This window comes from Myotis davidii, unplaced genomic scaffold (assembly GCF_000327345.1).
Source record: "Myotis davidii unplaced genomic scaffold, ASM32734v1 scaffold399, whole genome shotgun sequence".
NCBI classification, from domain to species: domain Eukaryota; kingdom Metazoa; phylum Chordata; class Mammalia; order Chiroptera; family Vespertilionidae; genus Myotis; species Myotis davidii.
In genome coordinates this window covers 900,595-923,440 of record NW_006292094.1, presented here as the reverse complement: position 1 = coordinate 923,440, position 22,846 = coordinate 900,595, and the positions used below count along the sequence as shown (strand labels likewise).

The window sequence follows — 22,846 nt, the reverse complement described above, 5'->3', positions numbered from 1 at the left end:
ACGGTGCACGGGATTTGTGCACTGGTGGGGGAAGTGGCCTGCAGGGATCGGCCAGCTGTGGGAGCACAGCTCATCCTGGTCAGCCAAGCGGTGCTCCCACTGTGGGAGCACACTGACCATCAGGGGGCAGCTCCTGCATTGAGCGTCTGCCCCCTGGTGGTCAGTGCGCATCACAGTGACTGGTCGACCAGTCGTTCTGGTCATCCTGTTGTCCGGTTGCTGGGCTTTTTTTTATAGAAGATATGCCTAGAGCGGAGCCTGGACATATACACTCAAAAGGCTTTCAACTGCTTCTGAAGACCAGTTCTTTTGTGAACCCATGAACCAGGTTTCCAACCAAAAATAACATGGTTTTGTGATAGAATATATTTGGAAAATAGTGCATGTTATGCACTATGGTATCCTGTAAATGGAGGGGGGTGAGGGACTCCAACAGCTTTACTGAATCTAACATGTCCCAAATTTATCTGGTAACAGAATATTCATTAACATCTTGGAATGAATATTTGGAAATGCTGGAAGAGTTAGATGCTCTATAAAAATGCCTATCGATAATCTACGGCCTAGTTATCTTCCTGAATTTAATACCTTACCAGATAATTACACTACCTGGCTTCTTAATTCCACCACTGGAGCCCATGAAGTCTGCTGGATCATTAAATGAGAGGCCCCAGATTGGTTACTTTTAGGTCAAACTGGCCCATATGTTTTTGTCCACATAACATTTGCTTGCCTGATTTTTAAAAAAATACAATTTTTGCTGATATTTAAATATTTCCATCTCACACATAACGCCTGGGTCTCTTGGCAAGGGTGAGAGAATATGGACAAAAATCAGAGGATGGCATTTTCAGATGTTCTCCAGTTTGTCTTATTGTTGAAAAACCAACAAACAAACACAAAACAAAAAAAACTTCTTAGGCAATTCTGACATGTAGGTTTGGGAACTACTGCATATTAAAAATATCCAGAGTTGGGCGTGCCAAAACACGTAGGTTTGAATCTCAGCTCCAGTAGTTAGTTTATTGCCCTGGAGAAAGTCACCTTTGCCAGTGTGGTTTCCAGTATACATAGGGTAATAATACCCCCTGCAGGGCCACTTTGAGGATAAAGTGACATAAGCACCATATATGAATAGGGCATGCCCAATAAGAGTTACTTTTTTCTTAAAGCCATTATATTCCATTTTATTTTTTAAGCACTAATAGCTTGTTTTATTCAAAACATAATTGCACACACAATGACGGTTTTAAACAACTAAAAACAAGACTATTGTGGTTAAAAGACAGAAGGCTGAAGCTTGGTGGCACCACCTGGACACATATGTGTCCTCTGAAACCTTGTTTCCAAACTATCATCTTAAAATCCTAGCTTCAGGAGCATACCCCTTAACAAAAAAGAAAAAGAAAAGAGTATTTTTGTGAATCTGTTTCTTCCTTCTAGGAGACAACACATCAAAACACTGATGATATGCACTTTAAATCGGGAGCATCTTTTTCAGGAAATGGCAATATTAGAATTCTCAACTTTACTTCTACAAGCGTAGATAGTAAACTGACAACTTTTTCTTCTATCTTTTTGTCCAATCTCGCCTGGTTTCTGTTTTAGATCCCACAGGATGAGGTTCAGAGTCTCAAAGATCCAGTATATAATCAAAGAATTTCAAGAATCGTTAAACCACATGATAGAACTGGATTAAAAAAATTAACAACTGAAGTAATGAGCACAAAATCAAGTGAGCAGGTCTTTGTTTCTCATTCAGAGATATCTGATGGGGACTGCCTGGCATGAGGAAGACCTGGAGATAGGCAGGGCTGAGAAAGAGCTAGAAAGAGGGTAAGAGAAGGGAAGGTAACTGATGGGGTGGCTAATTACTGGACTGAGACCCTGAAGGAATGGGGACTGAATAGGAAGGAAGATAAACTTAGGAGGTTGATGGGCTGTGCTGGTTCTGGGCAGGAGCTAAATCAACAGTAAATGGCTCTGGAATCACCCATGAAATAGAATGCACTGTTGACTCTGAATAGAATCTGACAAACAGCTTCAGCAACACAAATCCCAGAAATGTAAGACTTTCCTGTGAAGGGTAAATCCAACCAAGAATATAAGTAGAATTTTTAAAAGTAAATCTAAAACAACCTTAGATAAAGATCACAGATACTTTTTAATGAAATAATAAATGATTTTTACTTACTAACTGAGATAGTAGTGGTGGAAGTGAATGATACAAATTGAAGAAAAGATCCAATGTTTCTGGTTCCAGAAAAACTAGAAAAAAAATTATTTTCTAATACCATTACTTTCAATTCTGTGATCCTAACATAGTAAGACTTTATCAAACAAACCAAGAACTCTAAGACCTCTGTATGTGGCCACTGTTTCTTGTTAGGCTTATTTTCTTTTGAAAGATGAAATATAGTGGAACCTCATTTCTCGAACATCTCCCATCCCAAACAACTTGCTTTTCAACCTGACAACCCTTTCACGCTGATACCCGTATGATTAGGTGGCAAACAAGTGCATAGGGATAAATTTCAGGAGAATTTGCAATCTGATAATGCCTTCATTCTACCTTACACTTTGAGAAAATGCGAGAATCTGAGTCAATTTACCACTGTTAAAATCTCAGGATATTATGCTGTGAATATTTTTGTGGTTTTTTTGCTGCTTATAATTATTGTTAAATTTTCATTTTTACTGTACATTTCCTTTCCTTTTTGTTAAATTTTCATTTACATTTCATGTCCTTTTTGTTTTCAAAGTTTTTATTTATAGATTAAGCAGTACAATAGACATGTTTTGTATATAAGAAAGGTTAAAACAGGGAATCATTTGGGGGTCTGAAACAGATTCATTCAATTTACATTATTTCTAGTGGGGAAAAATGACTCAATTTTCAAACAGCCTTCGGAATGAATTAAATTCAAGAAACGAGGTTTTACTGTAATAGAGATAGAAATTAATTACCTAAGGTGTTCCTTATTTCTATGTAGCATCTACTAGTACAGTTCTTACTGGGTGAATTGTCTTAATATTTTCATTTGTATAAAAGTAGTATAAACATTTATAACTTCAAATAGTGCCAAAATAACTAAAAAGTATATAATAAAAAACAGCTGTACCCTACCCCACTTCAACTTTTAGCTATATTTACGGTACATACATATTTCTGAATAGCATGCTATATATTATTTCTTTATTCTTTTTACTTTAGGCATTAAATGAATTTGTGACAGTATATAAGGCTTTAGTTGTCTAATCACTCACCCCACCTCCCTCCACAATCCATCCTCTTAAAAATCCATCCACTATTACACCAATCTGGGATTAAATCAATTCTAAGTGTTTACATTTATTATTACTACGTAAATAATGTCAACAGCTGAGCCAAGAGTACACTATCCTTAAATCACATTTCTAACACTCTCTGGATTTAATCATAGCATCTTTTCTGTGCTTATTTGTCTATCTGTCACTAATTCTTTACAAATGTTCTGACAGATTTGCAAAATGTTCTTCACGACATTTTCCATATGATTAATAACATCAAATAACCTATCATTTTCATTTTCCCACTACTACCTCCCAGAGCCTTCAACATGGACTGGTTATTCCTAAATTTGTTATATAATTATCTCCGTGTTATATCTGTTTATTGTCATCCTGGGTTGAGGCTCCCTTTTCCCAAACCCCAAATCTTCTACTTTTTTGGCTTGTATATTAAGTAACTTCTTGAAAACAAGTGCATAAGGGATAAGTTTCAGGAGAATTTGCAAGTCTGATAATGTCTTCATTCTATCTTATACTTGACAATTTCAGTCGAGGCTGAAAATAATCATCCCTCTAAAGTCTGAGGATATTACTCCACTGACTTCTAGCTTCCAGTGCTGCTGTGGGGAAGTTTAATAACATCCTTGATCCCAATCCTCTGTAGGTGACTTAATTTTTTTCTTTCTGGTAGGTTTTAGGATCTTCTCTTTATCATTATTCTGAAATGTCATGATTATGAAGCTTGGTGTATTTTTTCCATTCATTTTGTTGGGTACTTGATGGGACCTTTCAATCTCAAAAATTATGTCTGAGTGCTATGAACATTTTTTGGTATTATTTGTTTGCAAATTTCCTTTGGGGAAAGAGAGGGAAAGGCAGTCACCTAGCTTCACAGGTGGTAGAGATCCTGGGGAGTTTGTGCAGAACTTTTACCAAGCCTGTCGGCCCCATTCTACCTTATATTTGACTATTTCAGTCTGACTTCGGGAATACCCTAGTGCCATCATCTTTCTGGGATGTGTGAGAGCAAATCAGCTTGCTTTTCTTGGTATCCCTCTATAAGAAAGTAAGTTGCAATTCTGCTTTGCTTAGTCAGTTACTCTCTTCATTCTCTTTATAGCTTTGAAAAATATGTTGATATCTGTTGTCAAGTGTTGTTTCCTCTCCCATTTTATCTGAAAGTTTCAAAACAGAAGTCTTCATTCCTTCTCCACATCCCCACACTCCCCACCCCCAGCCACACACAAACCTGTTTTCCCCCTAACTCTAGAGTGGTCTTTTCTTTTTTCCAAAATCAAAATATGGAAGTTACTCTGAGAATTGGGGAAAACAGCAACTACTTTGGGTTACAAATCCCTTTGAACTTTTTGACTGCCTAGCAGAAAATACAGATAACTGTACATAGGCAGCTACATTGTTTAATCCTGTGCCTTTTATGCTGACGATCCCTCATACTAAACTTTTTTTTCTTACTTGTTCTCCAGGTTGTTGGGATCTGCACTGTGCAAAGATCATCTGCAGATTCATCTGCTGAACTGCCAATGAAGTCGAAGTTAAGGCAGTTGAGGACCAGTTTCAAGACCTGCATTACTAGGTTTTGTTGACCTTCATCCTGAAGATTTAAAGGTTTGGCCAACACCTGAAAAAAGTTCAAAGTCAAATATAACTTCCTAAAATATGTCAATAAACAAATTTTTACTACTTTAAATAATTCTTCAATGCCAAGTTGAAATTAGCAAAAAAAGAGTTTGCAAAGTTATATTGCTGTACATATTAGAAAAATGTAAATCACTATAAAAAGTCTACAATAGACTATTTTCATATTTAATTTTTTTAAATGGAAATAAAAAATTTTACCCTTAACTGCATCTTGTAGGTCATCTTGTAAAGTTTTAAGAGGTAACACTTTATACAGCACAAATGTATAAATGTATGGGATTCACTCAAAGGTTTCTTGGAACTAGCTGGAATACAATATTCTTTCATGCAGAAATTATCCCATTCCGCCGAGAAGGTTCTCAGAACTGTCAGAATGTGGGAGGACACTCACAAGCTTCTAGAGACCAATCTTGACCCCACCGCCCCCAACAGAGGTCCCTCCTGACACAACCAGAATAGATTTACCTCCTAGAGATACATCATGAAATATTTGTGGAGGAAATGACATAGTTTGGCATTCTGCTTCAAGAATAACACAAAAAGAAATAAAGTTGTTAGGCTAGGGATAGAGCTGAAACAAGACTGGTTTAACCAGTTACTACCAACTGGTTTAAGGGTACAAGGGAGTTCATGTTACTATTCCATGTTCTTTCCTACATTGTTAAATAACAGGGTCTTTCAGCCTGGCCTCCTACAGAACTAAGTACAAAATAGTGGTTAGTGGAACATACGCTGGGAAATGCTGTACTACCCCAGTTAGCATGCTGGAGCATAACGGAGCCCTATATTATAAGAGAACACAATAGAATCATAAATCCTACTATCCCTAATGACCAACATGACACAAAGTAGCAAGTGGGAAAATATTTCCGTAAGAAATTATTAAAGTCAACTATCTTGGCTCAACTATGAATAAATATTGACAGTTGATGAATTAGGAAAACCTACCGTCATTTCATTGTTCAGCTACACCCCATTAAAATATGGGTAGGCAATAAAGAAACTAAGTTCCAATTAGCTTCTGCAATATATAATCTATAATAGGAAGACAATGAAACTACTACCCAAAGACAAGTTATTCAAAGCTCTTTGGATTTTATTTTACTATCTTCCTAGTGAGTAAAGGTGAATTTTTTGGAAACTCTTACAGATTTGTGCTAATCTACTATATTAAGATTGCCCACAACTTTTCAAAAGGCAGAATGGGAGAGGAGGACTCACTTGAAATTCTTTTGAAATTTAAAATTTCCTAAATACTCAAATAGAATATTGCATTAAATACCTTACCTCTTTTAGAAGAGAGCATGCTAGCACTAAGATGTCTTTGAGAGAAGTGTCACGAAATGAGGTAGCTATTTTCCTGTGTTTTGCTGAAGGTCTAGAATAATCAACCTAAAAAGATCAAGATGAATTTATTTGACCAGACTTACCAAATAGCAAAACAAAATTTACTAAGAAAAGGGATGGAAATAATAATTAAAGAATCATAAAATATCGAGCTAAAAGGACTTTAAAAAAAATCTACTGAGCTAAGTGACTTGCTTAGGGTTACTAAAAAAGTTAATGGTAGAGCCATGGTTTCTGGATTCTTTTAATTTAGTGCTCTTTCTACAAACCATACTGATCCCAAAATTAAAAACCAGAATTGGCTATACTTTCAAAGGCAATATAAACATATCTATATCTATATATGTAAAAGCCTAAGCAACCGTTTGACCGGTAGCTATGATGCGCACTGACCACCAGGGGGCAGACACTCAACACAGGAGCTGCCATGCTGCGGTGACTTGGCAGCTGTGGTTCTTGGGTGATGCATCCAGAACCAGAGAGGAAAGAGCCCGATTCGGGGGGTGTCATCCTCTCGCAATCCAGGACCCCTGGGGGGATGTCAGAGAGCCAGTTTCAGCCCAATCCCTGCAGGCCAGGCTGAGGGACCCCACCGGTGCATGATAAAAGACAGATACTAAGACTATCAACTCCTGAACCATGTACCATATTTCACATTTAAGTAAGTAACAACTTCCCTGTTCCTCAGGCTCCATCTTTAAAATGAGAAATCGCTAAGATGATCTTCAAATTCTAACTTTCTGTAAATCAGCAAACTGAATCAGTTATATAAAATTCTTCTATGTAAGTGATATTTCTACATTCCCTCTGAATATTTTATTAATGATAAATAATTATTAAGAATAAATTTACTAAGACTAGTTCTTAAACCTCTAAAATATGTATGGTCAAAACAATGTTATTAATATCATTAATATTTCCATTTATCAATAGAAAACAGCAAACGAAGTGAAGTCTGAAACCTGAAAAATTATTAACACCAATCAGTGGTTCTCAACCTTCCTAATGCTGCGACCCTTTAATACAGTTCCTCATGTTGTGGTGACCCCCAATTTCATTGTTGCAAATTGAACATAATTAAAGCATAGTGATTAATCACAAAAACAATATGTAACTATCTATGTGTTTTCCAATGGTCTTAAGCGACCCCTGTGAAAGGGTCACGACCCACAGGTTGAGAACCGCTGGATTAGAGCATCCCTTTTGCTACTTGGTAGAATAGACCACTTTCCTTGCTTATTTCACTAGAGCAGTGGTCGGCAAACTCATTAGTCAACAGAGCCAAATATCAACAGTACAACGATTTAAATTTCTTTTGAGAGCCAAATTTTTTAAACTTAAACTATATAGGTAGGTACATTGTTATTAACTTAATTAGGGTACTTCTAAGGCTTACGAAGAGCCACACACAAGGGGCCAAAGAGCCGCATGTGGCTCGCGAGCCACAGTTTGCCGACCACAGTACCAGAATATTCATTTAGACATTCAATTTTCTGAGATGAAAAATTGTGGACCCATTTTCTACTACATACCTATAAACCTTTACCATGTAGGCAAAGGATATTTTACTACTTGATGATTATATATTGAATACACTCCAGAATAGTAGACTTTGCTTCTGAAAAAGCAGAATAAGCCTGGCCAGTATGACTCAGTTGTTGAGCGTCAACACATGGTAAGTAAATGTCAAGTAGAGATAGAAACTAGCTTGAAAGAGTTCCTGCTGGCCAAATTTGGGAAATTTTGAGCATCAAAATATGTCAATAACAAATTATAACCTGTTAAATAAAACAGGAAACTAAGAAACCATACCAATATAAATAATGAATAAATTGAAACTGATGAAAAATGAGGTATTTTCAGAGTTTTAAAGTATCTCTCTATAAAATACTTATTATTTACAAAGGGGGAAGAGTAAATCTACAATTGGAGATGCCTGGTAGAGACAGTCTTAAACAAGTGACCACAGTGAACATCATTAGTAAAGTAACAAATCAAATCATATGTTTCCAGACAGGTGACAATGAGAAGACCAGTGTCACTTCTGCTATATTCTTAACAAATATGTACAATCTGAATCTAATAATGAAGAATTATCAGACAATCCCAAATTGAGGGACAAAACAACTAACTTTCACAAATTTCAAGATCTTGAAAGTGAAGGAAAGATTGAGGAAATTTTCCAGATTGATGGAAACTAATAAAACAGGTCTAATAAATGAGATGCATGATCCTAAACTGGTTCTGTTCTGGGACAAATGATGAAACTTAAATGGAGTAGGAGGATAAGAGTAATATATCATTTAATTTTCTAATTTTAATGGTTGTATTATGGTTATGTAGGAGAATGTCCTGTGTGTAAGAAATACACTGACTACAGTATTCTGGGACCATGTCAGCAACTTATTATCAAATGGTGGTTGAGAAAAAACTTCTCTGTATTATCCTCCCAAGTTTTCTAAATAAAGTTTAAGACAGTTATTAAAAAACAACAACAATTTGGGTGTTCTCTGAATCATACTTTTATTAGAACTCTGTATTACCTGGTCTTATCTTAGTAACAATCTACCCACAGAAAACCCTCACTACCAGGGCAGTCTGTAGTCCTACTATTCTATGAAGTAGGAAATGTTGAAAATAAATGCTGGTTTTTAAGATGAGCAAAAAGCTGATGATGGTGTAAGCTAGATAATGGGTACATTGCATTGCTGTACCATTCTCTTCACTTTTATGAGATAAAATATTCATACTAAAATTATTTCTAAATAGATATTTTTAAAAGAAAGTTACAGTCTTCAAGCATTTTTACAGAGTATAATAGGATTAGCCAAAGTCCTGGTCATAACGTCCCTGCCAACATAGTAACTCTTTTTCAGGTACTATTACTATTAGTTCTGGAGATACATCATAGATATTGACACACATCCATGAGGCAAGAAATTTATACATACTCTGGGGAGGTAAATACAGAAATCACTTTACATTTTAGAAATCCTTCCAATAAATCTAGAAATACTTTCTAATTCCTGATTGAATACAAGGAGAAAATAGTTATTTTGGATTTTTTTACACACAGAAACTATACTGTCTCGCCAAAGGGCGTTGGTAAGTGGTCCTGGGCAAGCTTTCTTCCTACATGCATGTATGTGTGTGTGTGTATGTAAATATATGCATGTATATATGTGGATATACACACACACACACATATACATACAAGCACAGACCATTAAAGATGACACTTTTTATATAAAAACACTACATTCACCTTTATTACAACATTCCATATAGAACCCAACTTCTGCTTTTACTCTGTTTAGAACCATGGTAATTAAGTACAAAGTGAATAGGAGCAGGTGACGATGTGCTCAGCTGCTGAGCTCATAAAGGCACTACTGGGGGGAGGCGCAGCTTCTGAGAACTCCCCTTGTATAGGGAGAAAATCCATGCTAGCAAGTGGCAAAGTGCCAAGGCCTGTTCTCTGATGAGTCCTGCTGTGTACCCGTTGTTGCATACCAATTCACCAAACCACTTCTCTTCTATTTGTAAGCAAGTAAATTATACTGCATATAATTTATTTCTTATGGTTAGTATATTACTATGTATACAGAACACAAAAGGACAATTCTTTACCATGGAGCAAGGACCATGTCTAATTCCCTGTTCTTTGTAATCCTTTCTACTATTGCTGTTATTTTCAATAACAATGAAAGTGTTCCAATACTTACCTCACCAATAGACAGAAAAAGACTTGACTATTCAGAGTTTTATGCAATATAAAGATTTTATATCAAAGAAACAGCATCACTTAGCAAACGTAATGTCACCATTAGGATGGAAAGGCTTACCAGGTTCATTTCTTGAGTCAATTCTGAAAGGATTATTACTCCTATTATGCAGTGTTCCACAGTACCCTTTGGAGAAAATAACAAAGTTTAGATTAATTGGGGACATGTGATTGATTGGCTCTTACAATGTAAACCAGGTAATATTTACAAGAATTAAATACTGAAACATCACATTTTCTTAATCATGTATCTATTAAAAGATGTAGAAAAATCACACATAAGGCCCACAAATAAAAAGAATTTCAAGTTCATTTTTGGAGGATAAATTTAGAGTTGAGTGGGATAAAAGCTCACCTATCTTAGAACTGTGTGATACTCTACAAAATTTTTCAGCACCTAGGACTTATAATAAGCTAAACCTCAAAATATAAAGATTTGGTTTAATGCTTTTCATAAAAACATGAACAAAAAACATTTTTCAGCTCTATAAATTTGCTTGAAGATTACTGAAATAGCTGCATTCAGTAAATACTAAATAGCTTAGAAACTAATTTAAATCCCTCGACCCAATATCAGATAAGATCACTTAGGCCCTTTTAATACTATTTAATAGTGAGATGTGTATGCATTTGAATGTATCTATAATGAAGGCATCTAATGTGCCCATTGCACTGGGATAAATACATGACTATCAATATGGTATACAGTTTTATAGCTTCTATGATGCTTTTAATTTAATCAACTTCCAGTTTAATCTTAAAAATTTCAAATCAAAATTCAGATTTCATGTGCACATTACTAACAAATTACCCTACTTCAAACTCAGACTAGAAGTATGAAATAAATGCAGCATCTAATTATAGTGTAATCATAAAAAAACACTAGCACAGATGATATGCTTTTCAAGTTTAAATTTTATAGTTGGTCATTTCTTGACTATCACAGAATTCTACTAACATTGAGCCACTAAGTCTAATTAAGTTCAAATTATCTCATAATTAAAATATAAACAAAACAAGTGTGCCCTAATTTTTCCATTTTAATTCTTTAAGACAATCTGAACTGCTTGAATTGAGCTACAGGTTTCCTATCACTGATGCATCCATCCTCTGTGTACACCAGCTGGCATTTTTAAAAAATGTTTTTATTGATTTCTAGAGAGATATGGAAAGAGAGAGATGGAAACATCAATGAGAAACTTGAATCAGCTGCCTCCTATATACCCTCTACCAGGGATATAAACAAGACTTAAGTTCCTACTACATCTCATCAACATTGTAACAAAACTAGAGGCCTGCACCCTATCACAATAAGGACCCTTCGGGGGATGTTGGGCTGCCGATTTCGGCCGATCCCTGCAGGCCAGGCCGAGGGACCACCAGTGCACAAATCCGTGCACTGGGCCTCTAGTATGCACATAAGATCTTTGGTTAATCTCTTCCCACCCTCCCCCCTTCCCTCAGTCTGTTCCATGTTTCTATGCCTAAGCATTGAGCGTCTGCCCCCTGGTGGTCAGTGTGCATCATAGTTACTGGTTGAACAGTTGCTTAGGTTTTTATATATTTAGATGACATTATTTAAGCATGGTTTTAATGATATGAATAAAAGAGTAAAAGCACAGTCTAGTATTTTATTTTCTGAGGTTTCCAGCATTGCACTATATGAAGGAGTACACCTTACATGGGGATTAAATTTTAAAGTTACTGTATAAGAAATAGAATCTCATAAAGTCCAAATTTCCCCTAATTGCCAATAAACCAATACTGAACCATCTCTAAATTAATCCAAACTGCCAGTTTTTCCTTGAGATTTTAATAGATCACTGCTTCTTCAGCATAGTACTAGCTAAAGTAGTTTTCTTACAGGTAGGGTTAATTTGTATGAAAAAATACATATCTTTAAACATCTGAATATTACTGATCAGAGCATGAGGGTCATCCTAAGACTTATATAGCACAGGAAATACAGACTTAGGTTTCCCAAAACTTTAATCACTTAGGTTGAAAACATTCTTGAAAAACTAATATAGTCAATGTGGTATAATATAAAAATTACATATATTTGGGTTTACATATATATTTATATACCTTAAGTTAGCAAACTTGCTGAAATGCTAGCTCTAGGCATTACTAAGTCACTGTACAACCTTATGCAAATTACTTAACTTTTCTTTGCCTCAGTTTTCTCATTTACAAGATGAAATCCACTTCACAGAGATGTAATGAGCAATACCCGAAAACAATATATACATTTTTTGTATATATGCAGTACATAGATACACATGTTAAAAATGACCATACACTTTTGAAATACGAAAACATAGTAATTTGCATTCTTCTTGTCTGAAGTTATATAATGGGCAAGGTACTCACTTACTGGCAATAAAAAATAAAGGACCTAGAGGATATATATAATAAATCATAATTAATATAGTACTGGTAGCCACAAAACCATACAGCTTTAAGAAGAGCAGTTTTTAAACCAAATAATGATGCTCTAAATAATGTTATAATGCCTTTTTACCTGAAGAAATGTCTTCACATCAGCAATAATTTCTCTGAAGACAAGCTGGTCTTTTTGAACTTCAAACCATCCCAATTTAGTGATTTTAGCAATGACTTGAATTAGGGCTTGGATGACAAAGGGAGCCAGCTTGGGTTGTGATGCCACATAATTAAGAATGTAGTTTCCTGTAAGAAAATGTTCTGTAATCATTTCTCCTCTTCACTAACATAATGTGAATCATGTGAAGAAAAACAGGTGGTGATGACATGTTCTTTGACAAAAAGTTATTCCCTTTACGCTATGTACTTATATAGTCAGTTCTGTTATAAGACTTATTTTGAAAAAGAAAATTTGTTCCAATTCGATTGATATGTTAAGGGATAATTTGAGTAAAATGCAAATGTTACTTTTGTTTTTGCATGATTTCTTACGGAATAAAAAGTGCTAAGCAAACATAGAAAACTCCAAACAGGCCAAGTGAACCAAGCTATACACACACACACCTCATCAAAGAAAATATACAGGTGGCAAATAAGCATGTGAAAAGATGTTCAACATCCTAGTCTTTAGGCAACTGCAAAGTAAAACAACTGTAAGAAACTAACTTCCACATACCTATTAAAATGGCAAAAATGCAAAAACACGGAAAACACCAAATGTTGGCAAGGCTGTAGGGCAACAGAAACTCTCATTTACTGCTGGCGAGAATGCAAAATGGTCCAGCCACATTGGAAGACAGTTTGGTAATTTCTTCCACACCTAAATATACGCTTAACCATACAACACAGCAATCACTTTCCTTGATATTTACCCAAAGAGAAAGCATATGCCCACGTAAAAAACTGCTTTTTTGCAGCTTTACTTGTGATTGCCAAAACTTGGAAGCAATCAAGTTATTCTTCAGTAGGTGGACAGATAAACTGTGCTATATTCAAACTATGGCATATTAGTGCTAAAAAAAAAACAGAGCTACCAAACCATGAAAAGACATAAAGGAAACTTAAGTGCCTATTACTAACTAAATGAATTTGAAAGGCTATACAATGTATAATCACAACTATATGATGTTCTGGAAACAGTAAAAAGATCAGTGGTTGTCAGGGATTAGAGGGGAGGAAAGAATGAATAGGCAGGACACAGGAGTTTTAGGGCAGTGAAACTATGCTGTATAATATTATAATGGGGATATATGTCATTATACATTTATCCAAACCCATAGAATACACAACACTAAAAGTGAAGCCTAAGGTAAACTATGGACTTTGGGTATTAATGATGTAGATGTAGGTTTATGAATTGTAACAAATGTACCACTTTGGTGCAAGATGCTAATAATGTGGAAGTTTATACATGTGTGGGGGCAAGAGGCATAGGGGAACTCTGGATTTGGGGCTCAATTTTGCTGTGAACCTAACATTGCTTTTAAAAAAAAGTCAATTTAAAATGAGTATATGTGTGTGAGTCAAACAAAAACAATTGTTTTATGACTTAGGCTTATAATGTTTAAATCCTCTAGGTTTCTGCAGTGTCTGTGACTCTGGCTACTTAGAAAAATATTAGTCAAACAGACGAGGAAAATAACATGATCTGACCATTCAAAAGTGAGTCTAAAGATCCATCATTCATATTTTAAAATTTCTGATACACAAATATGAATCATGTGAACCTTGAGACCAGAAAGCAGAAATGAATCAATAATCAATTTCTAATAAGAAAAAAGATTTTTAAAAATACCATACCTCAATTATTAGAGCTTTGTCCATATGAAAAGCAAATTCATTCTCTCTCTCTCTCTCTCACACACACACACACACACACACACACACACACCCCGTACTAGTAAAAAGGCATAACTCTTGAAAAATATATTGCTATTTTATAGAATCAGTTTCCAACTATACTAAGTTTCAAGTACTATTCATCCACATACACAATGTCTTCCCAATAAGCATTAATTTGCTTTTGGTTTTGCATGCATCACAGATAATTTTGATATAGCATCCAGAGAAATACTGGAGAATTGACTTTTCTATCATTCTGTTGTATATGAAGTTAAGACAAGGCTAAGAGTATGGACTCCACAAGATTGTGTGGTTTTAAATCACAGCTCTATTTCTTCCTGTTAGATCTTGGACATATTACAGAGCCTATCAAATCTAATTTCCTCATTTATAAAATGAAGGTAGCAACAGTGCCCACCTTATAAGTTTGGTGGATAAAATGAGGTAGTGCAAACCTTAGTAAAGAGCATACAAACTAAAATGCTAGTTATTATTTATTATTAATTTAAACAAATGCTTTTTTATTACACAATGTTACACATCACTGCTCATCACTAGGTGGGTAGCGGAGACTTGATCACTCGTCTTTAAAAAATGTCAGAATCAAAAACTTGCATACCTATTAACAGTTAACATATTTAAAAGGAAAAATATATTTTAAATACAATTTGACCAAAAGCTTTTTAAACCACTTACTGATATCTATTCTCTGTTCCACTGGCAAAGGACTGACTCGGCTTACAAGTTTTGAAAGACATGTGGCTGCAAGGAGCTGGGCATAGGATGTCTGTAAAGAATAATAAAATTTATTGTCATTACAAATGAAATTAGAGTAATCAAAACTCTATAGTAGGGACTTTTCCTAAGTAATAATGAGAATTTTTCACATGAAACCAACAGTCAGCAAAAGTATACAATTTAAAACAACATATCACATCATAGCAGAATTTCTTCACTAAAACAGAAAATAAGGTTGCAACCAAAGTTAAATTTCAAAGCAAGGAAAGCCACTTAGCAAAATAGTTCATCGAATCACCGTTATTTTATTGCAGTAGCCAAAGTGATACATAGAGAGAAAATAAACTTCAGATCACTAGGCTTTCGGTGAGAACAATGCTCAAACAGTTGAAGACATCTGAGCAATACCAAGAGTGGATTTCAAACAAGGGCAATGATAGAAGGTTCTCCTTATTTTTTGCTGAGTTGGCAGAAGTTACTAACACTGCCCATACTGCTTATTCCAGAAATCAATGTTAAGTTTGAAGAGACTAAAGAATTAATCTCTATAAAGAGTCTGTGAAACTATAAGACAGAATATTCTTAAAGAAGTTGAGAAAATACTAAATCTGTACAACCTAAAGTAGTATCTGCTCAGATGTGTCACAAGTGGTAGTAAAAATATATGAAGCAGAAAAGAGCTGCTGGAAAAATTTACAAAGCTTTTAAAAATGTAAGAATCTAAAAGCCTATGGTTACTCACTGTATTATCAGTAGATACTTTGTAGTAAATATTTGAGTCTACCAGTGTTAATCAGTGGGTTAACTGTGAACTTCAATTAATTTTTGTGAACTTACCTTCACTTCTGTAAATTTCTATCAGAAATAGTAGCTGAAAACCCTGACTTTTCCCACCACACAGTTCAATAGCTTAGCAATGGTAAAGTTTCATTATAATTTTTTTTTTTTTAACTCAGGGCTGAGACTGAAATTTTTCTGAATGAGAAGAACCATTCTAAGCCACTATTGTTGAATATTAAATGCCTTTGGAAATTAGCTTTTGCTGCACATTTGATGTCTCTTAATGAAGTCAACCTAAAGTTAGAAAGTTCCTAAAAGGCAAACAGTGCTTAGTATTTATTTATAAAACTTAGAATGCAGTAAAGTCATTTCAGTAACAAGTGATGTTGTTTGAATCACAAGTAATATCAAACTGCTTTATATACTTCCACTGTCAAAAGTTAAAACAAATAGCAAGATCTCTATTCCTGAGTTATTTTGAGCTCCAACTAGTTCTAGCAGCATTTTTTCAGACTGTGATGCAAATGCAAAAGAAATATCCATATTTTAAAGTCCATTTAACTGAGCAATGTAGAAGCTTCCACCTAATCTTCAATTGGAAGTGACTAATCTACAATGTATTCATATTCTAAAAGGCAAATATCAAGAGAAGTTTTAATAGAATTCTACAAATCCCTTGTAAGTGATGAATATGCTTAATTAAAATCATATATTCATGGATTGATATCAACATGTGGCAGAAGCCATCTGTATAAAAAGACATTTTCAAAATGAAATATGTAAAATTTCATTACAGATCAGTATTAACATAGGAACACTTGCAATCAACGTTGACAATAGGAAGTATTAACTTTGAACACTTATTAAGCAAAATGCTATCCCCAAAAGGATAATTCCATTCTTTTCATTAATAGACCCATACTAAAAAAAACAAACACTGTACTCTATTATTATATTTTAAACTTCACCAATAAAACTTTGTGGAAATTGGTTTTCTCTCCTCTTATAGACATACTTACAAAACATCCTTGATGTTGCCTCTTGATCCTCAAAATCTAAAATATTTAGTACAATCTGGCACTTTCCAGAAAAAGTTTGCTGACCTCTGCTATAGACCATATAGTCTTGACTGTATTGCCTGCCGTATTATTTCAGAGCTCTGTATTTATACATCTATGTCTGCCCAACTAAACTGGGAGTTACTTTAATGCACAAACACAAAGCAAGCAGGTAGTACAATACCTGGTTTTACATTTAAATATTTGCTAAAAATTGCTGAATGAATGGCTAGGAAACTCTAGAAGGGAGGGAGGCAGGAGGTAGTCAGCATTCCTCTGACTCATTCCTTCATGTTTCAGTCAATTACAATTTGTTTTGTTAGAGCTGTCAGTCAACTTCCTAAAAATGTAACTTTTGTCCACTGATATGATACATCACGAGGGGCCAAAAGGAATCACAAACTATTTTAGATTCATGCCTATTTCTACCTCCTGGGGTCTTCTCTAAGTTTGCTTTCAAACTTTCCAATTCTTTCTCTGATTAATTTATTTGTCAGTGAAATAAACTGTAGTAAAAAGACATGTGGTAATACCCATCAGTCATCATTGCTAACCTACATGAGTTCGTTACAAATGACGTATATCCACTGATCTTCCATGATTAATCACTGTTATCAAATACTTACTGTTCCTTGTTCTAACAGAAGTTGACACTTGCTGAGACATTCTGGGCTGTCAATAAGTTCCAGGAGTGCTTTTTCAGCCTCTATTCTTTGTGCAAGATCAGTCCCTGTGTAGAGATGTGTACATAATACTTCCAATTCTGCCAAACTCTTGAAAAGAAAAAAATATAGTATTTTACTTGAGTGAAAAAAATAAGACAAATGTATTAATCACAGGAAACAAGGGATGCAAACATCATGCTTGTGTTCGTCAACTCAGTAAGTGCTTATTGAGCTATACCACTACTAACTAGAAGGTCACAGTGGTGAACAAAACAGGGGTATCTCCTACCTCCAAGTTATCTAATTATAAACTAACAGCTCTACGATGGAAAAGAGTACAGAAGGAGGGGAATTGCCAAATCTGAGGAGTTAGAAAAGACTTGCCTGAAGTAATAACATTTATGCTGACCTTAAAGAGTGAACCAGATGAAAAGAGATTAGAGACCAGTCCAGGCAAAGAAACAGCATTTTCCAGGCCCAGAACAGAGCTTAATCATTTCAAGGCATTAAAAGGTCAGTATGCCTGGTAAAGAAAGGGACAGCAAGGAGGAGATGCCAAACGAAGCGAAAGAGATGGGTGGGAGGAATTATGGGCAAGTTGCAGACACTATACCAATTTACATTCTTTCTCAAAATTTAAGAACTTCTATGGTTCCATCTATAAAAAAGGAAATTATAAGCATATGTTGATTTGGGGCTTCTGAACTATGTCCAAGTCCTAACCCCCCAGTACCTCTGAATATGACCTTATTTGGAAATAGGGTCTTTGCAAATCCTTAAGGAAAGGATCTGGGGATGAGATCATCCTGGATTCAGGGTGGGCCCTAAATCTAATGACTCATAAGAGAAAGGAGAGGGGCATTTCAGATGCAGAGACACAGAGACACAGGGGGAAGGTCATGTGGAGGAGGAGGCAGAGACTTCAGAGTTATAGCTACAGGCCACAGAACACCAAGGACTTCCAAGAGCAGAAACTAGGGGAAAGACATGGAAAGGCAGCACAAGATAAAAAGAGAAAGGTCTGAACTTCTCTTCCAAAAGATTGAAACAAAGGGGGAAACATCAACTTATTCTTTCACTGGAATTATTACAACTGGACACATGCCTGGCTTTCTAAATCTTTTCAGAGAAAAGGATACATACACAAAGATCCTTACTCTGGTGGGAAAGCATTATCTAAACATTTAAAATAGTTAAATTCACAATGTGGTGACTGCTGACTGACCAAGCAATCTTCTGACTAGCATTTGACTTTCCAAAGAATCTCTCTATAAAGACTTCATTTTTCATGGTGAACTGATAAATTCACATCTGTTTTATACACAGCTGTCAGAGAATATGATTAACATGAGAATGCCTCAGAGAAATGACACCCTTCTTGATCTGACAAATCAGATTTCAGTTATTAAAGCTCGACAAGATTTAATATCAACATTAGAAGCCCATTTAAATAACTAATGGGTAGAACAAGTAGAACTGGACATCACCTACCTCTCATAGAGTAACCATCCTATCTAATAAAGAGGGAATATGCTAATTGACCCTCAGGCTGTCGCAAAGATGGCGGCACCCACAGCCAATAAGGAGGGAATATGCTAATTGCTGTCATACCCTCAAAGATGGTGGTGCCCACAACCACAAGATGGTGGCACCCAATCCCCTCAGCCCCGCCGGGGCTGCAGGCGTGCAGCAAGGCCAGGCCCGCCCCATGTGCCTGCCTCCGGAGACCCCCAGTCCCCTCCGCCCCCCAGCTGCCCAGGGCCAGCCCGAGGCTCAGGCAACTAGGGCCAGCTGAGGCTTGTGCTGCCCGCAGTGGCAGCAGCAAAGGTATGATGGGGTGTCGCCTTCCCCTGATCACTGAGTTGCCTCCCACCCCTGAGGGCTCCTGGACTGTGAGAGGGGGCAGGCCGGGCTGTGGGACACCGCCCCCCTCCAGTGCATGAATTTTCATGCACTGGGCCTCTAGTCAAATATAAACAGACAGCGCCCAATTTCCATAGCCGAGGCGACAATGACATAATCCTGCCTACAGCCTAAATAAGGATCTTCCAAGTTATTCTGGACTTATTTCTGGCCTTTGCACTTGACATACACTTAACCCTAAATGATAACAACTTCTTTCTATACAGTAATTCCCACACATACATCTATCAACAGGTAAATGCTGAGTAAAAGAAGCCAGACAAAAAGAATATGTATTGTGTCCTTGCCAGTTTGGCTCAGTGGATAGAGCGTCAGCCTATGGACTGAAGGGGCCTGGGTTCAATTCCGGTCAAGGGCACATGCCTGGGTTTTGGACTCGATCCCCAGTAGGGGGCGTGCAGGAGGCAGCCGATAAATGACTCTCTCTTATCACTGATGTCTCTCTCTCTCTCCCTTCCTCTCTGAAGTCAATAAAAATATTTTAAAAATAAAAGAATATGCACTGTATGGTTCTGTTCTAACTCTCTATCCCTATCCCTTCTTCTCTGTAAAAAAATCAATAAAATATATTTAAAAAGAAATAAATCGATGAACCATGAAAATCCCACCTCAATTCAACTTAAAACTCTATTCAATTACTTCCCTATCTTTCCTGCTTTCTGGAATTGAGCTTCTTGATTACCACTAACAGAAAACGCCTTTATCTTGAAGTTGTTCATTTCCCACAAACTCTTTGCTTCTTCCTCCCTTTACCACCTTTTCCTGAAGGCTTATTCTTGAGCCTCTTGAAACACTTCCTTCTGCAATGAATTGGATAGTATTGTTTTAGTGCTTTCTAGTTTACAAAAGTATTTCCACCTTTTATTTTTTAAACCAATCCTGAAAGTAGACTCCTGCAAAGTACATATTTTAGCACACCCATTTTACAGATAAACTGAGGCTGAGAAATCAAATATTGCTCAAGATCAAATACACAGCAAATGATCAATTTGGAGTCAAATACAAAATGCCATCAACATGTCTCCTCACCATCCTGCCATCTTGCTACCCTTTACTTGAGTCATCATCAACTCTATCTGTTCACCATCTTTTTTTTTTAAATATATTTTATTGATTTTTTACAGAGAGGAAGGGAGAGAGACAGAGAGCCAGAAACTTCGATGAGAGAGAAACATCGACCAGCTGCCCCCTGCACATCTCCCACTGGGGATGTGCCCGCAACCCAGGTACATGCCCTTAACCGGAATCGAACCTGGGACCCCTCAGTCCGCAGGCCGACGCTCTATCCACTGAGCCAAACCGGTTTCGGCCTGTTCACCATCTTTATATCTGTCTACAAATGTCTTCCTCTGCAGAATCCAGAAAGATGCTGAAAACAGCCCAAAAACATCAGAAACTGATGTACATTGAATGTATTTCCCACAGATTTCTACTTTAAGTGTCTCTTTGTTTTCTTTCAGTGCCTTCTGAGATCTAGACCAGAATCTAGATTTACAATCTCGATGTTATCTTTGGCTCTTCCTTCTCCTTAGTCCCTCCTGTTTAATTAAGATTTTGGCCCTGCTTGCCCAAAGAAAAATCTGGCCTTTGCCCTCAGATTCTGGGAGATAATGTCATACCTGATAGGAGTGTTTTTGTTCAGAATTAGGGGGGAGTGGGGAGGGAGGTACACCATATATTTCCAATTGGGGGCTGGCCACACCAGAAAGGCCAACCCATATTTTAGGGTGGGGAATTTGGATTATACGGTATCAGTTTCCCCAACAGATTGAGATCAACCACATGGGCAATGAATCAATCATGACTAAATAATGAAGCCCCAACAAAAACTCCAGAACTCAAAGCTCTGGTGAGCCTCCCTGATTTGCAATACTCAGTGCATAATGCCCCACGTATATGCTGGAGAGTACTAAGTCTAGAGAACAACAAAACTTTGTTTTTGAATTCTCCCAGACTCTGCCCTATGCATCTCTTCTTTCAATCAGTTTTATTCTGTGTACTTTGCTGGTGATAAACTGCAACCATGAGTATGATAGCATTCAGTGAATTCTGTGAGTCCTTTTGATAAACTATCAAACCTGAGGGTGGTTCTGGGAAACGCCCAAACACACCGTTGGTGTCAGAAGTGAGGGCACTCTTATGAACTGTGCCCTCAAACCTCGAAGCCTGGCTAATTTCAGGTACAGCGCTAATTTGTCATAAAGTCCTACCATTTCTTTTAAAAAAAGACTCAGACTGAACACGATATTCATAGATAGGAGAGCAATAAAACAATATTTTATTGTGGCCTCCAGTGCTCTGGATTCTTCATGGGCTTCTTTGGGAATGAGAGTGGACGCTTTGGAATCTGCCACTTACTAAGTGACCTCAAGCAAAGTATTTAACCTTTCTAATCCTCATTTTTGAACTTGAAAAATATTATTTTGAAATATCCGCCTTCCAAAATAACTGTGAAGATTAAGAGAGAAAAAAAAATGAGAGAAAGCATAATCCGGTGTCGGGCACACAGCAGATCCACAGTAAATTGTAAATAATCTCTAGTTACTGATAATTATAAAACGCCATCTTGGTCTTTCGTCTATAGTTTCTCCAATTCAAGTCCATCCTGCCAGGATAATCATTCCTAAACCCTCGTTTCATCATATCACCATCATGTTCAAATATAATAGTTCACAATCCCATCTAGACCAAATAAACCTGATAGCCTGGCTGGGTATTTAGAAACATGGCTATAGTCCCTGGTTCTGGAACAATCCTGAGAGGGAAAAAAAAACTGACCAAGTAGATTCTCTAAATTTTTCCCGATGTTAGTTCTTGATTCTCATCAAGGTCCCTGTATTCTATGAATTTAGCCTACATTTTATTTGTTCCCAGCTCACTTTCCTCACTCTGCCCCTTATGGACTATCTCCTCTCAGATAATCCAGATCCATAATTCCTTTGGGATACAGCACCCTAACTCTCAGCTTCCTAACCAGAATGCATGTACCGTATTTGCTGGAGTATAAAACGATTTTTTGGCCCTGAAAAATATGCCTCCAAGTGGGGGGTCGTCTTATACGCCAGGTACACTTCAGATAGACTGCCCATAGTGCTTGCCCCGTGCCACAGTGGCCTCCCGATGCCCGCCCACTTCATTCCACATACCGTTCAGGCATCAGCAGCGCTGCTGGGTGTATGCTCGGCTGTTATGCGATTTTGCTGTTATGCGATTTTACCACACTCGCAAAATCGCACACAGCCGACCATACACCCAGTATGATAGCGCAAAATCGCGAATCGCGATACCATACTGCGTGTATGGTTGGCTGTGTGCGATTTTGCGAGTGTGGTAAA

General features: G+C 36.7%; 1 protein-coding gene across 1 annotated transcript in view; it reads right to left on the bottom strand.

Moving 5' to 3' along the window:
- The window catches only part of RANBP17 (RAN binding protein 17), a 225,486-nt gene that overhangs the window by 197,432 nt on the left and 5,208 nt on the right, over nucleotides 1-22,846 (bottom strand). The window contains exons 2-9 of the mRNA XM_006765451.2: nucleotides 22,209-22,266; nucleotides 17,550-17,696; nucleotides 15,044-15,134; nucleotides 12,585-12,751; nucleotides 10,122-10,187; nucleotides 6,217-6,321; nucleotides 4,744-4,909; nucleotides 2,195-2,268 (exon numbers count right to left, since the gene is read on the bottom strand). Coding sequence (XP_006765514.1) covers nucleotides 2,195-2,268; nucleotides 4,744-4,909; nucleotides 6,217-6,321; nucleotides 10,122-10,187; nucleotides 12,585-12,751; nucleotides 15,044-15,134; nucleotides 17,550-17,696; nucleotides 22,209-22,266 — 874 coding nt within the window. The remainder of the gene's footprint in view (nucleotides 1-2,194; nucleotides 2,269-4,743; nucleotides 4,910-6,216; nucleotides 6,322-10,121; nucleotides 10,188-12,584; nucleotides 12,752-15,043; nucleotides 15,135-17,549; nucleotides 17,697-22,208; nucleotides 22,267-22,846) is intronic.